The sequence below is a fragment of the Nematolebias whitei genome, chromosome 10 (assembly GCF_014905685.2).
Source record: "Nematolebias whitei isolate Nwh7 chromosome 10, NemWhi1, whole genome shotgun sequence".
Taxonomy (NCBI): domain Eukaryota; kingdom Metazoa; phylum Chordata; class Actinopteri; order Cyprinodontiformes; family Rivulidae; genus Nematolebias; species Nematolebias whitei.
The window spans coordinates 28,932,599-28,949,281 of record NC_056507.1 but is presented as its reverse complement, the minus strand read 5'-3'; the positions used below and the strand labels follow the sequence as shown (position 1 = coordinate 28,949,281).

Sequence of the window (16,683 nt, the reverse complement as noted above, 5' to 3'; positions counted from 1 at the left end):
GGATACATTTTTCCCATATTAACTAGGGATTTTGATATAAAAAAAATTTTTTGTTTGTTTTTTTACATTATACTATTTGATTAAACGTCAAATCTGTGTTTGAAACAGTTTGTGTCGTTTATTAGTTAAGTTTTTCAACATGACGTTGCAACGGAAGCGACCATTCACCGGAAATCCGGAACTGTCAGAGTTGAAAGGTCAAATAAATAGAGTAGCTGCATCGTTAGCTTAGTTAGCAGCTAAATAAATTTAAAGAAAATGTCAGCGACGGAGGAAAACACAAGTATGATTCTTCCGTGTGTGCTTGTCACTAGCTGTGACTGCGAGTTTAAAAAAGAAATCTTGATAAAACGTAAGTTATCTAAACATCGTCTGCTCTATTTAGCAAGTAGGCTAAATGGCTAATGTAGCACAGCAGCAGGAAATGCTCAGAATGAGTGCAAAGGAATAATTTTAAATATTAATTTCCTGATGTGCTCATAGCAGTGTTTTACTTTCTATGTTGAGTATGATCGATGCAATATGAAATGGAGCAATTAGCTTAAACTGATATGTTTGCTTGCGTGTTTTATTTCGTTTAGAAATCCTCGGTTCAGAGACTTTGCCTCAGCCAGCTGAGCGAGACGACACGATAGCCTGGTACCCATGGACCATCAATAACAAATATTATACAGCAGATGTGCGACTGTGTGCTGTACCAAACACTTATGCGATGTCATCTGAGATCGCCCAGTCCATGCAGGCTTTTATTGCTTACTTTGACAGTAAAGTGGTATGTAATTTACGAACAATGTGTGCTTTTAAATGTAATTTACTGTGTTTTAACCGTCATGGATGGTGCTTGCAGAAAGATGGGCTGGAAAAGCTAAAACCTTGGATATCTGTGGTGGAAGACATCGCTCCAGAGGTGCTCATACTTGTGTGCGACAGAACTGATGAAAATGGTTAGTGAGGGGTGTTTGTGGATGTATAAGAAATTATTGTGATGTAATACACATAATATTACAATTTTATGTATTCGCCAGGCGTCACAAAGCATGAAGCACATCAGTGGTGTTTAGCTCATGCTTTTGAGCTTGTGGAGCTCAATCCACTGGAAATACCAGATGAAGATGGTGAGTTTAGCAGAACAGTCACACATGTTAATCTAGAAATCCTTTGTGATTTATTTTTTCTATTCTTTATTGTTGTCTTTTTAGATGACTTTCCAGAATCCACAGGCGTAAAGAGAATTGTCCAGGCTCTCAATGCTAATGTATGGTCCAGTGTGGAGATGAAGGATGGTAAATTAAGTTACAGTACATATACATAACTGAACTTTTATTATTTATTTGCATGTATGCGGGGCATGTGATCGTTTATATGTCTGCTTAACAGGGCACAATCAGGGTTTTGGTCTAATGAGCAGTTTAGTGGCTTCCAGACATAACCAACGCCGCTGCCAGGATCCACCAGTGAGTGGAATGTTGTTGTTTTTTTTATCACAACTTTTATTTGTATGGCTTTATGTAAAATAACATGTATAATTTGACTTAAATGAAACTTTGAATAGTAAATTTAGTTTTCAATTAAGTTATCCATTTCTAAATGATTGTTTTTGTGGAGATCTGTTAGTTAACCCAAGCTGTTTGTCAGTCCTCCAGTTTGCCAGCAGAGGGCACACTCCCTGATGATGCAGCCAGAGAAAATAATACAAAATGTGACAGAAAGGAGGAGTCAGTAGTGGGTAAGTATCTTTTGTCAACTGCTAAACCTGAAGTCCTTTTCCCTAAACTTAATTCCTGCTGCTACTATAATTAGACACGTACATGAACTGAATATTGTGTGTATTCCTGCAGATGCAATGACTGATTTAGACATACAGGAGCTTGCCAATCTCACAGCTGGAGATGCAGATGTGGATAATTTTGAGCGCCTCTTTACCAAATTAAAGGAGATGAAAGGTAATTGAGAAAACTCAACTTTAAAACTATGTTGGATTTTTGTTAGTATTTCTATTCATAATGCCATGGCTCATCTTTGATTTGATATTTTCTGATATATATTTTTTTATCCTGCAGATAAAGCTTCTTCATTACCTCATGAGCAGAGAAAAGTTCATGCAGAGAAGGTTAGCAATTTTATTAGTTGCAGCTTAAACATTTTTTGGGAAGTGTGAATTACTGACACTAAAATTGGATTTTCAGGTGGCAAAAGCATTTTGGATGGCCATTGGTGGTGATGAAGATGAAATAGATGGATTATCTTCAGGGGAGGAAAGTTAAAATCAGTTGCCTGTAGTTCCGTACTCCTGATCCTCCTCTTTCCTTCGCTCACACAAGAGTCTGCGCTGGTGGACGTCCTGCTCACGCTTGGAAAGTAGAGATGCTTACAGATATTGTAGGCATTTTTGTATTTAGTCCATTTGGATTCCTAAAATAAAATAATGCGTTTTTAAAACCTGATGGATATCTTGTTCAGAGAACCCACGAGTGTCTCAGATACTAAGTCTTCCTCTCTGGGTCTCGTTCTAGCCAGTGATCCTCAGTACATGATGGTGATGCAGGCGGATAACTATTTTGATGTCATGTTTGTTTGTAGGTACAGTCATCAGATGTTTTTTTTTTATATATATATATATGTGCCTTATATTGAGTTCTAAAAGATTTAATTCACATTTAGATGAATCAACATGAAGTCTTGTAGTTTGTTGTCTGTTTTTAGTGAGTAGTGTATTTATTGTGAACACTATTCCACAACATGGGTACATATTATATCATTTCAACAAAATGACTAACACTAAATTGGAATTCAATAAAATGAATAATTAAGATGATGTGCTGTATTGGGAGTGTTGTTACACTAGATTTATGAAGAAACAAAAAAAATGTAAACTATGTCGGCCTTTAAAAAAATAACTACACAAACTAAGATCAGTAAAGTTGAGCAGTGGTTGAAGTTTAGTTTATATTTCGGTTGTTTAAAGGATCCAAACGCAGAGAAAATATTCTGTTGCATTTTATTAGTTTTACATTTAAAACAATTGACCTCAAATATATATAAATATGTACGGTATGTACATAAGACTTGGAACAGAAAACACAGATCTACCAACTACAAAATGCACTGCAATACACAGTATTTCAGAAAAGCACCATGTTGTCAGTGACGTGGTGACTTGATCTTAAGTGCAGATTTAACGCAGCCACATTCGAACCAAAGACAATGAGCATATTCCATATGCGTGTAATGTTCATGTGTTTTACAAAGTTTTAAGACAAGCAAATTACTTCATCAGACACAAACGAGGTGCATCAAGCTGCATGGCGTGCTATATGTTTATGTTAACTCTTGGTAAAATAAAACCCTGGACATGTTTCAAACATACTTTTGTAAGAGGAACAATAGCCTGGGTTAAACCATTTGAAGTCACACTGGGTCTGAATTCAATCACCCCCCACCCTCTGAGGACTAACTACAGTATATATATTATGGTTCTATTATGAACTCAAAGTAATAGCTGAGACAGTAATCCTGTCTGAGTTTGGAGAACCAGCTGACCTGGGTTAAGAACACTCGATTCATCAGGACGAGTTTTCATTCATTAAAGCAAACTCGTTCAAATTCAGGCCCATGGCAGAGGTCAGTATTGGTAAGTTAATTTTTCTGAACATGTTATAAATACTTGCATATAGTCATATTGAGGCAATGATAAAAAAATAGACATTTCCATGCAGAACAATATGCAAAAATAACTTGTAAAATGTATTTTTCACTAAAGAAAATAGTCTTTAAAATGTGTTCTATTATTTTCCATAATGGTGCTTTTTATGTGTTGATAAATTTAGTGGTCAATAACATTGTTGATTCTTTAATTTATGCAAGAATAAGAAAATAATATAAAGTACTTTGTACTTAATAAATACAGTATACTTAATCATTACATATTTCTTTCTCAATGTACGTTTAAATTGAAACATAACTACCGTTTAGTACTTGCATGGATTGGGTCAAGGACCACGAATAGGACAATAACAAGTATTTTTTTTTAGGTTTGGTTAATTCATAGAATTAAAACAATGTAGGAAATAAGCTAAATCTATTTCATACACAAAAATTAGGGTAAACATTTCAATATTTATGGAATAAAACTACAGACTAAAACAAAATGTTTAAAAAAAACAATGAACAAAATTAGATTTACCCTCTGAATCTCAAAAATACCAGGTGGCTCTCACATCAAAACTGAAGACTAAGATTCCTAACGTGACAAAGTTACACAGGTTGTAGCTAAAGAAAGTGTTTTAGATGTCACAAAACTGAACAGGATTGAAGCTGCTTATATGGCTGAATATTTTTGTATCCCTGATAAATGCTTGATTTTTCCTATGCGGTTTGCAGTCGGTCGTGTGTTTGGGACAACTGTTCCTAAGACACACTGGAGCAGTGGATGCTGGGAGAACCCATTTGTGTGAGGACCTTGTCTAGCCACTGCAAAGGACCATTAAGATGTAGCTCTATCCAGCAGGGGGTACTGGTCACCGTCTGGCGTCTGCAGGATACAGAGATGCACAGGAGTCTGTTATTCCTTGTAAATGTCTTTATATTAATTTATGGTATACTTGTAACGTCTGTTAATAATGCCGTTTTTATTCTCATTCAAGTTACCAGTAAAACCAACTACAGGCTATTTGGTATGGTATAAAGTTTATTCATTTTAAAAAACAAAACAATTCCATAAACTATATAAAAAAAAAATACAAGAGATTTTAAATTAAATTAAAATTATTTCTGAGTATATGTAATATGTAAATGTCAAGCAGACAATACGTTCAGCTGAAGGTATTTCAAAATATTTACCTGTACTCTGCTCCCCAGCCCTTCACAAAACTCATGCGAATGGTGCACATCCTGGTGAGCTGGTAAACAGCCTCGAAGCCCTGATTAACTGACTGCGTGAGGAGGGCAGCGAACTCTTGGTTGTTGAAAATCTTTAGGTTGCAACCTGACAAAATGTTAACGAAATTAGTAACGCAAACAAACAACAAAAATCAGTGTGTATGATGCTTTAAAACTTTGTTATTGATAACATCTAGGTGAATCACTGTCAGACTAACCTGGAGGTATTTTGCACACAGTGGCAGGATGCCACCTATAGCGCTGGTTACAGTTTGGACTTTGAACAAAGAGGGCGCTGTCACTAAGACACTCTGCGAACACTTCTCCCCCAATGTAGTACAACCTCACACCTCGTCCTGGAATGAGAACATAGAGTAAAGCCAAGCACACAAACAAACCACTGATTTCATTACGCACAGTTATACCAGGCAAGTTAAATCAGAGGTTATGTTGTACCTATGTGTCTGCGCGTGAGCTCTACTGCCGAGTTGCGGTTGACGTTGGACAGCAAGCCCAGACAAAAGCGTTCAGAGTTGGAGGGGTCAGTGAAGCCATCGACTGTGAGGGAGGGCTGGGATGCATGGAAGGTCTCTCCAACACGCTGGTTCAGTTCATAGTAGGAGATGGAGCACCAGAAGGCCGACTCACAGTACGTCACAGGTTGCAAGTCTAGAATGACAATGATACGAAGAGACTCTTATAAATACAAGCTCAAGTTAAGTCGATCTGTGTAGTTTTTGAATTAATGAGCAGAAATGAATTGTCTCAGTCTAACAAATATCTCGTAGTTTTCCCAAACTTGTTAAACTGGCTGTGAATGTTTTGCCAGCTGAACAGTGAAGCATACGCCCCAGTGGAACGTGCCTGCTAAAGTCTCATGCACTGACTACTGGGATGGTGCACTGTTGTTCTACACGCCTGTTTTGAGATGATCTAATCTTACATTCTGGACTGTCATAAGTGATAACACAAGCCACACTGGTAAGTTACAATATTTAGAACCAAAACAGGGGGTGGGGGTTGAGGAATAGAAAGCAACTGAAAACATGTTTATCTAACAAAAGACCAAATTCAATATTTTGCAGATTGGTGTCACCGTAAGTGTTCTTGAGATATGAACAAATTGCACATTCAGGTGTGCAGTTTTTTGTTGTTTTTGGCTTTAAATCACACCCAGGAAACTTTGCAACCTATTAAAAATAAAATAAACCTTACACTGGAACATTATAATAATGATCAAAAGAATAGCACAACTTCTAGGAGCAAGCTATTGGAAAAAAAACTGTTAGACGTGGCATGACTCAAGTAAAACATAGTGAGGACAAACAAGGTCCTGAAAAACACTTGGTAGTACTTTTACGTGATTTGTAATTACACGTCAATACACAACTGAATATATAGTACTTGAAAACTACAACTTCATAAATTGAATAAAATGTTAAAACTGCCAATTGAAAAAAGTAGTTGCCAGCTCAAATTGTTCCGAGTTCATTTATCTGCAATAATAAAATGGTTAAGTCCACTTCAGGTTCAAATTTTAGGTTAATGCTCAAACTAAAGATAATAACAACGGGCTCGTCATGTGAGTTTAAAATATTGTAAAGCAGTTTAAAAAACAGTATCTCTACTGAAAGGATTAACACTGCTGCAGAGGATACATTTATATGCTTATATTTGATGTTCATAGTTTGAGGTGAAACCTAAGGAGTGACAGAAAGATTTTATCATTTTCACAAGGGTACGAACCGCACGCTGGGGGGGGGGGGAAGAACTAGTGTACGCTTTACAAAATAAAAAATAATGTTGACCGTTTTAGTCTCTCTCCATCTCAGTGTCCAGAGCAGAGCTCCACGCTGCACTCACTGCAAACAAACTGCACACGTGCACAGTCATCAGTGATCTCGCTGACCGCACCGTGACCCCAACCTCCCAGGGACTTTTGTATCTACAATCTTACTTGGTATTAAACGTTAATGTGTTCGGAGCGTTGTCATCATTGTACAGATGTGTACAACTTGGACACGTGACCAAACTCCTGGTTCTCTTTCCTCTCGCCATCGTGGGAGAAGTTCAAGTTCAAGTAGGTTTACTGTCATTTGCATCACATGTGGTACATGATGTGGAACAAAATTGTGTACACCGGGTCCATCCAACAATAGCAAAAATATAAAGTGTAAAATGAAACAGTAAATAAGGATCTAAGATATAAACTAAGAAATACTCTAAACACTAATAGTGCAAAACAATACGCCGAACAACAGCAGCACGAACATGAGTCTGTGTGAGTAGAGGAGTACAAATGAATACAGCAGTATGAGATCAGCAGCATGAGATCAGCAGCATGAGATCCGCAATCAAAGTGGCATCACAGTGATTTTCTTTTCACAGTGATTATCCTGGTTAGAGATTCACGAGTCTAAGAGCCTCAGGGTAGAAGCTGTTCCTCAGTCTAGTGGCTCTACACTTAATGCTTCTCAACCTTCTGCCTGAAGGGAGCGTGCAAAAAGTGTGTGTGCTGGGTGAGCGGGGTCCTTCATGATGCAGGTGGCTCTTTTCCTGCATCTAAATGTGTAGATGTCTGTGATGGTGGAGAGAATGACTCCAACAGATTTCTGTGCAGCCTTCACCACTCTCTGCAAAGCTTTTCTTTCTGCAGCTGTGCAGCCTCCATGCCACACGTTGATGCTGGAGCACAGGATGCTCTCCACTGCACACCTGTAGAAGGAGGTGAGGACTGAGCTTCCCAGACCAGCTCGTCTCAGCCGCCTGAGGAAGTAGAGTCTCTGATGAGCTTTCTTGATCAGGCTGGTGGTGTTGTTGTCATTCAGGTGTACACCCAACTACTTGTAGCTGGAGACTACTTCCACCGCAGATCCTCCTATATTGGGGGGGGGTGGGGGTTTCCGTCTGAAGTCCATGACCATCTCCTTCATCTTCTTCACATTGATTTGAAGGTTGTTCTTCCTGCACCAGCTCTCCAGATGTTCCACCTCCTGCCTGTAACTGGACTCATCGTTGTTTATGATGCATCTAACCACTGCTGTATCATCAGCAAACTTTACAATATGACAGCCTGGATGGGTAGGTGTGCTGTCATATGGGAGCAGAGTGAAAATGAGAGGGCTCAACACACAGCCCTGAGGGGAGCCAGTGCTGAAGGTTATTGTGGAGGAGGAAAAGTTGTGGATCCTCACAAACTGCGGATAAGAAGTCCAGGACCCAGTTGAATAGAGAGGGGCTTAAGTGTCTCTTTGACACTCGGTTTTGCTGCTTTAGTTCTTACAATTGAACAATACTAACACTAAAAGGTGAATATTTGTAGGTCCTAGATTGAAGTGAACATGTGCTGTAAACTGACACCATGAGTCAGTGGTTGTTCCCGGTGTGTATAAGGGGGAAAGCATTCCTGGTGGAGGGCAAACCTGTGCACCAATAACAAAGGGTGACATTACACATGAGCAACTTCATAGCTATCTTACTGTTAGCTTATGTGGGTTGCTACAATATCCAGTGTTTCCCCTGCCATTATACAAGAATATTATCTTGGTTCTGTCAACAGAACCGAGTGCCCCACATACAAAATCCTCTCCGGCAGACAGTCCTGATAATTCCAGACCGGGAAGTCTGGAAGTCCCCAGTCCACCAGTAAAAAAGGTAGGTTTAGTGGGAGTCATCATTTTTCTGTACGCTTCTGAAAGGCAGGAGGGAGGTCTCCAAAAAGAGTGTTTTGTACTCTTGTGAAAATGATGAAATCTGTGAGACTCCTAATTGAAATACTCATATTGCTGAAAAAGTTTTAAGTAATTGTTATGGAATGCAGCCAAGATTTGTTCTATTAAGATCTTCTTCTTCTCCTTCTTCTTTTGGCTTTTCCCTCTTCAGGGGTCTCCACAGTGAGTCATCCTCCTCCGTCTCACTCTGTCTTCTGCATCCTCTGTCTTCACTCCAACCTCCATGTCCTCTCTAACTGCATCCATGTATCTCCTCTGTCTTTTTCCTGGCAGCTGCATTTCTAACATCCTTCTACCAATATACGCACTGTCCCTTCTCTGGACATGTCCAAACCACTGTCCCTCCTCTGGACATGTCCAAACCACTGTCCCTCCTCAGGACATGTCCAAACCACTGTCCCTCCTCTGGACATGTCCAAACCACTGTCCCTCCTCTGGACATGCCCAAACCATCTCAGTCTGGTCTCTCTAACTTTATCTCCCAGTTGTTCAACCTGTGCTGTACCTCTGATGATCTCATTCCTAATTTTATCCATCCTTGTCACTCCTAAGGAGAACCTCAACATTTGTTCTATTAAGATAAATTGTTCTATTGTTGCAGAGGTGTAGCATTCTGTTAAGCAGCGCAAACAGAAAGTGTCAGGGTAATTTTGGTCAAGGTCAAGAAGCTTATTACTAATGTTAAATTAATGTTGAATCGTGTGTGTGTGTAGGTGTGTGTGTGTGAGTTCACAGTTCTTTTGCTCTCAGAGAGGAGGCTGCATATGCAGCCGAGGTCAGGCTGAACCAAGAACTGATAAGTGCATTATATAAACACCAAAGTTCATGCTCATTAATCCAGGTATAAATGGTTATTACATAAACTCTTCTTGCACACTGTCTGGTGCAGATACTCACAACTGGGCTTCAATGAAACATCTGTGTAAGCCTGTTGTGACTGTCTGTCCTTTTACGTAAACCTCTGTTAAATAATCTTCTCCTGTCTTCATGTGTGGCTCCTTTTGATAAATAAGGTGAATACAGGAGTTTTATCAAACACAAAAAACAGTGAAGCAAAAAAAAAAAAACTAAACATTTGTTACTGTAAGCATTGACGGTTATTTGTAATAGATCCTGCCTCGTGTGATTGTTGTGAATGTTGTGATTGTCTCGTGTGTGTTTTTGAACAAGATGAGTGCACCAGTGTTGACCAAGAAAGTCTGATCTTTTTGCGTACCAAGGTTTCCGTTAGTGGGTGATACAGGATTGGGTGACAGGCTGGGCGAACCTGGAAAACCAAAAAACAATGTTCATAAAGGGTTGTTCCCTGAGGATGATAGGTCTTTTTATAAAAGTACACGTTTTGGTGACGTCTTTAGTCATTAGACTCACTCGTGTCCATGTTGTGATTGATTTGATGGTCATTTGTCTCACCATCCTCACTTAGGTATCCTGGTGTAGGAGTATCTGCAACAAACAAAAACTGACAAAGATTATGTTCAGTCTCTTAATGAGCAATATGACAATTAAAGTCTGTCACTTTTGTGCATGTGGAAACAACAAAAACAAAGAAAACATAATTAAACCAGAGGGATGTTTCACCTTACAGACAAACTTGGTGAAACTCCTTGGTCAATCTGCACCCATCTTATTTCATATTGTTATTCATACATATTGTTTTCAGTAAAAGAAAGGTCCAAACAAAACCCAAATTGTCATTACTGCAAAAAGTATTTAGCAAACTTTAACTTAAACAAGTGAGGCACAATATCTCTCACCAGCATTAAAGTTGCTCTGAGGCTCAATGCCAGAAGGGAAATTGGTATTTTCAGGGATAGAAGATCTGTAGTCGTCCAGTGGTGGAAACTCAGCAGGAATATCTGTATGGCGTGGCACGAGGACAGGAGGTAAAACTGGAAACGCACAAAAAAATCACTTAATTTCTGTTTACAGTTTGATCAAATAATCCAGTAAAATGTCTCATTAAGCAATCAGTTCTCTTACTTGGAGTCTCCACCCTCTGGTAATGGTAGGGGTTGACACACACTTCATCCTTCTTGGTGTGAAAAGCATATTCACAGTGGTCAACGGCCCTCAGCTCATGATGGGACTGCAGGTCTGGCCAGCGCCACAGGCGACAATAAATCACATGAGGAAGACCTTTTTTGTGAGAGACCTGCAGACGTCCATCCAAAGACCTGAAAGACAGCGCAAACAAATCATGGTCCGTAATGTGATCCTCGTTTGTCTTTTCCAGTTTTTAAAACAATAAAACAAAATTTGAACTGGGACTGTAGCTTTGCAAAAGCTCCATAAAGACTTCAATAAGGATGTGCCAAAGGTTAAAGCATTGATGAACTGCTAAGTGTAACTTAACAGTAACATTAGGACAAAACAGCTGAAGATTTGCCAATTGTTTGACCAGTTATGTGTTTTTTTATATCTGCTCACATAAAGTTCCTTTTAAATCTGGTAACATAAAGTTATGATTAAATTTGAGAATACCATCTTTTACTCTAATTCATTGGGTATAATTAAAAACCTATCTGGTCCCTGCTACATTGTAAAAGTAGAAAATTTTATTTTTTTCAGTTTACTTATAACTACACCAAAATTCCAAAAATACATAATTTAAAAGCATTTCAAAGTACTTTTAACAATAATAACCTGGGTGGTCACTTGGACAAGTCAATATTACAGTAGCTCATCAATACAGTCTGATCAGTGGGGGGACCACTTCTAATGATGATTGTTCTTCTTCTTTCAACTTTTCCCTCTTCAGGGGTCTCCACAGCGAGTCATCCTCCTCCATCTCACTCTGTCCTCTGCATCCTCTGTCCTCACTCCATCTATCTCCATGTCCTCTTCAACTGCATCTATGTATCTTCTCTTGGTCTTTTTCCTGGCAGCTGCATTTCTAACGTCCTTCTACTAATATACCCACTGTCCCTCCTCTGGACATGTCCAAACCATCTCAGTCTGGTCTCCCTAACTTTATCTCCCAGTTGTTCAACCTGTGCTGTACCTCTGATGATCTCATTCCTAATCTTATCCAGCCTTTTTACTAAGGAGAACCTCAACATCTTCATTTCTGCCACTTCCAGTTCTGTCTCCTGTCTTTTTGTCCATGTCTCTGTCTCCAGACCATACATCATAGCTGGTTTCAACGGTCTTGTTAACTTTTCCTTTGATCTTTTCTGACACCCTTTTGTCGCAAATCAATCCTGAAACTTTTCTCCATCTCCTGCCTGGACTTTCTTCTTCACCTCTTTACCACATTCCCCATTTTCCTATACAGTGGACCTCAAGTACTTGAAGTCCTGCACCTTCGTGACCTCTGCTCCTCGTAGCCTCACTGTTCCACCGACCTCCCTCTCATTCACACACATGCACTCTGTCTTACTATGGCTGACTTTCAATCCTCTTCTTTTGTTCTCTTCTTTCATCACTTCTAATGATGACTGTTGTCATGTTAAAATTACTTGACTCTTCAAAATGCAAAGGCAGTTCTCGCAAACACAATTATTTTTATTTAGATGTTTACATCACGAACAATTTTGTACTCCATAGATATAACAAAACTATGATGCTACTCTTGTCAAGATTGACCCCAGACTGCAGAGAAAGTGTTACACCGCACTGCTGCTATTTGCACTCACAAATAACTAGAGACCGACTGATATGATCAGTACGGCCAATATTTTAGGCCGATATAGACGTTTGGAGACATATCGGTATCGATGATAACTCTTCCATTAGTGCGGATATAAGCACTTCTAATTTTCACCTCTAAAATGCTGGGAATCAGCTGTAATTGTACAATGTATCCAGCAGAGGGCGCATACTTTCAAGTCATGGCCGTTCACTATATGTTTCACATTCACAACAGTTGAAGCAGGGAGCAATATTGTGTAGCTGAACAGAGAATGGTAAGTTTATTTTAACTGGTCTGAAAATTAAATTAATAAATCAACAATAATACACGCTCTTCAATCCTCTAACCTGCTTGTCATTAGCTACGTGGCTCTCAAGTTAGAAAGCTCACGTTTAGAAAACCTAGCATAGGCTATTGCCTTTTAAAACTTTAGCTAGAACAATAAATCTAACGTAGCGGTAAAACATATCAGTGTAATGTTATCTTTGTCGTCCTCAATGAAATGCACTGTTTGTCTGAAATCTTTACTTCTCTGCAAAGAGAAAAAAAACCAGCCAAAGTCAATAGTAATCTGGCCTTCACTGACTGTTTAAACTCTGAACAGGGAAGGGCGTTTCTTTGTTTAATTTATATTTTTGTGACACACTTGATAACTGCATGGTGAATAGTGGAGGATAGAAAGTGTGAACGCATGTTAGGAAGACTGTTTCAAGACTTTGTGTTAAAACAGGTTTAAAAGTAGCTGTTTACTTAAATTCTTGGGGGTGAACAAAGTTAAAAAATCTTCAGGGAGTATTAGCATGCCCCTCCTAATATTGGTGTCGGTGATAGCCAAAATTACCATATCAATCGGGCTCTGCAAATAGTCAAAAAGCAATATATGTACTGGTATATATTTATACAAAATACATGGCAGTGTAAAGTTCATGGCTGCATACAGACTAGCTGTTAACTCTCAGTCCTGTTGGATGTAAACTCTATAAATGAGGTCATTCAAAAAGTTATTTACAACAGGTAAAATAATAATCCTTCAAAACCTTTCCACAGAACACAACTTTAAAATGGCCAAAATATCAATTTATATAATAAAGACATCACCAGGTTTCAGACATTCATATCAAACAAGTTCAAAAAATTTAAATATCCTAACGAACTGTAATCACATATCTAATCTAAACCCCTGGTTCTAATTATACAAAACTTTAGATGGAAGAAAACAGAAGGTGTTGTTTTATGTGGGGCTAAATTGTTTATATATATATATATATAAATAAAACAGCATTTAAAATTTTCTATTTATGCACCATTTATGCAATTTTTATTTGTTTTAAAGCAGATGACATGGTTAGTGGTTTAAATAAACTGAAAACCCTACTGGACTTTTTCCACAGTAAAGTTGATTTAAAACTGAGGGTTTTATTTTTATCAGATTCATTCATGGTATCAGGGATGCCCTTCTCCACTTCAATTGCAGACAGAACATTTCTCACAAACTCAATTCAATTTAATTTAGTTTACTTATATAGCGCTAAATCACAACAAAGTTGTCTCAGGGCACTTTACAGAAACAAACTCAGACTAGAAGACATAATATAAATTACACCAAAATATGGGACAGCTGAAGTGCTAAAGTCACTACACACACCATTCAAGTGTCCGATAAAACAGCTGTTCTTCTCTCAGATGGCAGGCTCAGAACAAACTGAGATTGAACCATAATCCAAAAAGTGGTCCACACCCTCCTTAAAGCTTGGAGCGCATTCCAAAGAACTGAGAAAATGCTTTAAATATAGGTTAATACCCATGTTCTGACTATGTAACATAACAGGGGACTTCCATCTTTGCCAGTAAGCGGGGCTTAAACATTGGCTGTTTGATTTGTTTTTTCTTTCTTTTAAATAAATTGTTAGGACAACAGTCGGGTGGTTGCTTCAGTACTAATTGTTACCAAAATGACCAGGAGCGATAGACACAAGACAGAAAAATTGTAAGTCTAAAGGATCAAAAACCTCGAAAGTCATTAACTATATAAATACTAACCATTATTCACAGTTTAAATTTTTAGTATACTGTTCTTCTGATTCTTTCCAGTGTCGTCTAAAAATCCCAGAACCCAATAAGTAACCTAATTAATCAATTCACAATGTTAATTCATAAAATAACACTACCAGTCTACACAATATTGTAATAGGCCATATGATTTCATCTTCAAAGTTTGAACAAATTAGTTTCTGTGAATCACCAGTATGTTTTATGGGGAATCCCACCTTCATCTAACTTTCCCAGCAAGAACCCCTCCAGTCTAAACATCCTCTGTGAGTCAGGGTTAAGCTTGGCCAGATTGATCCTCCTGTGCTTTATCACAAATGTGAGCTGTTGATATGTTTATGTACACAGAGTACTGCTGATATGTTTATGTACACAATGTACTGCTGATATGTTTATGTACACAATGTACTGCTGATATGTTTATGTACACAATGTACTGCTGATATGTTTATGTACACAGAGTACTGCTGATATGTTTATGTACACAGAGTACTGCTGGTGCCTAAACTCTGAGATGTCACTGCTGCTGTTTCTCCTATTGAAGGCTGCTCTTGGTTCAAAAGTGGTGCTTATGAAAATAACTAAAATAAAAAGCCTATTTTATACCTATACAGTAGGCTAATAATTGGATATTTTAATGAGGAAAACTACAAATGTACTATTTCATGAGGTTTTCGTCTCAAAACTGGTTAACTTGGATCAACTAGTGGATAGTGCTAAAATAACCAACAAATAATAGCTTTATAAATCCGTTCAGTAAAACAAAAAACTGTCCCTTTAAATACTTTATCATTTTTAATTAACACGATAATTTACAGTACAATGTATGCATTAACAACATACAGTACTTAACTGCTAATGTTAGCTCAATGTAGCTAGCCATAGCTAGCATTAGCATTAGCTCGGTGCGGAGCAGTCCGCTCCGTATCTTACCTGGGTATGGTTAAGCATTTGGTGCAGATATTCTGTGTTGTGATGGCTTTTTCCAGCTCGTCTAACTGTCCCGTCCTTTTCAGCTTCTTCACAAGACAGCTCACAGCCTTTTCACACCATTTCTCCTCCAGTCCGTTCTGCTCTCCTTTCTTCCAGCCGAGGAGCCTCTTAACGATCGGAGGAGTAAACGGTAATATGGACATATTGGGTTTCAACAGATTCATCTGTTTACACCGAGTGCTCTAAATTAACTTAATGCCCAGAGTTGCACAAAAAAGTTCGTCGTTTCTGCGGTAATGAGATCTGACGTCCGTGAGTTAGCTTGCTGGACTGAACTCCACAGAGACGGACCGCTGCCTGGGACTCAGGAGCAGCAGCGGCTTGAGTCGCAGCTTCTCCCCGGACCAGATTAGCTGTGAGTCGGCGGAGAGCAGCAGCAGTAGCCGAGCAGAGCCAGGTGACTCCCCTCCTCCAGCACCCCCACCGGTCAGCTGCTAAGCCCCCTGTCTACCCTGACCACCTCCATCAGCACTTTCCACTACCACCGCGGGCTTTCAGGTCCACTTTCTTAGATAAATAAAATCACTGACCTGAAAATATTACATTGCAACAATCTAATTCGTCCCCTTTTGTGCTACCGCACTAGCTGCAAAAACTATACAGTATAATTTTTTAAAAAGTAGAATTCCTTGAAGCAGTTCTTTTCATGGCATAAACTTAAACTAAAAATCATCTTAAGCTGTTGTGGCTGTTTCTCTCAAACTTGTGCGTGAGCTCGAGTGATGTGAAGTCTCGCGAGATATCACAAACCGTTATAATAGCGCTTGTAGGATCTCGCGATATCTCACTGCACGCTCTGAGCGTCGCGATAGCGCTCAGAGAATGCTTGGTATGACTCTCAGCTACCATCCATCCATTATCTTTACCCGCTTCTTCCGTTTTGGGTCGCCCGTGCCCATGTCCAGCAATCACTGTGCGAGGGGCGAGGTACGCCCTGGACAGGTCGCAAGTCCATCACAGGGCCACATAGAGACAAACAACCATTCACTCTCTCACTCACACCTAGGGACAATTTAGAGTTACCAATCAGCCTGACATGCATGTTTTTTGGTCTGTGGGAGGAAACTGGACTGGAGTACCCAGAGAAAACCCACGCATGCACGGAGAGGACATGCATACTCCACCCAGAAAGGCCCCCAGACCGGGATTTGAACCAGGGTAACCTGCTCGCTGAGAGGCAGCAGCTACCAATTCAGTTCAGTTTATTTCTTTAGCACCAAGTCACAACACAAGTCATCTCAGGGCACTGAACAGAAACAAGTTTAGCTCAACGTATGTGAAACCGAATGAGTTGGAGTCATTTTTGTGTTGGGTGATGTCAGTCAATCAGCTATGACGGCCATTTTGAACTGATATGACCCCCCCCCCCCCCCAAAAGCTCTAGATGTACATCCAGGG

At 39.2% G+C, this 16,683-nt stretch overlaps 2 protein-coding genes across 2 annotated transcripts; one reads left to right on the top strand and one right to left on the bottom strand.

Annotated features, from left to right (window-relative positions):
- The first annotated feature begins 175 nt into the window (after positions 1-175).
- aagab (alpha and gamma adaptin binding protein) lies at positions 176-2,738 on the top strand. The gene is made up of 10 exons (XM_037682941.1): positions 176-352; positions 582-772; positions 848-944; positions 1,026-1,115; positions 1,200-1,283; positions 1,378-1,454; positions 1,636-1,726; positions 1,839-1,943; positions 2,061-2,110; positions 2,187-2,738. The coding sequence occupies exons 1-10, from the start codon at positions 259-261 to the stop codon at positions 2,262-2,264; spliced, it is 957 nt and encodes a 318-aa protein (XP_037538869.1). The 5' UTR covers positions 176-258; the 3' UTR covers positions 2,265-2,738.
- A 1,479-nt stretch (positions 2,739-4,217) lies between these two features.
- smad3b (SMAD family member 3b) lies at positions 4,218-15,641 on the bottom strand. The gene is made up of 9 exons (XM_037682940.1): positions 15,226-15,641; positions 10,593-10,786; positions 10,367-10,501; positions 9,981-10,055; positions 9,826-9,876; positions 5,335-5,547; positions 5,097-5,234; positions 4,840-4,984; positions 4,218-4,531 (listed from the first exon to the last, which is right to left on the bottom strand). The coding sequence occupies exons 1-9, from the start codon at positions 15,447-15,449 to the stop codon at positions 4,408-4,410; spliced, it is 1,299 nt and encodes a 432-aa protein (XP_037538868.1). The 5' UTR covers positions 15,450-15,641; the 3' UTR covers positions 4,218-4,407.
- Positions 15,642-16,683: the final 1,042 nt, after the last annotated feature.

What these genes read in the sequence shown, in the direction of transcription:
- aagab (XM_037682941.1), top strand. Translation starts at nt 259, where the DNA reads ATGTCAGCGACGGAGGAAAACACAAGTATGATTCTTCCGTGTGTGCTT. An exon ending in GGAAATACCAGATGAAGATG is followed by an intron (nt 1,116 to 1,199) that starts GTGAGTTTAGCA and finishes TTGTCTTTTTAG; the next exon opens with ATGACTTTCCAGAATCCACA. An exon ending in CAAATTAAAGGAGATGAAAG is followed by an intron (nt 1,944 to 2,060) that starts GTAATTGAGAAA and finishes TTTATCCTGCAG; the next exon opens with ATAAAGCTTCTTCATTACCT.
- smad3b (XM_037682940.1), bottom strand. Translation starts at nt 15,449, where the DNA reads ATGAATCTGTTGAAACCCAATATGTCCATATTACCGTTTACTCCTCCG. An exon ending in AAATGCTTAACCATACCCAG is followed by an intron (nt 10,787 to 15,225) that starts GTAAGATACGGA and finishes GCTGTCTTTCAG; the next exon opens with GTCTTTGGATGGACGTCTGC. An exon ending in TGTGTGCAAAATACCTCCAG is followed by an intron (nt 4,985 to 5,096) that starts GTTAGTCTGACA and finishes ACATTTTGTCAG; the next exon opens with GTTGCAACCTAAAGATTTTC.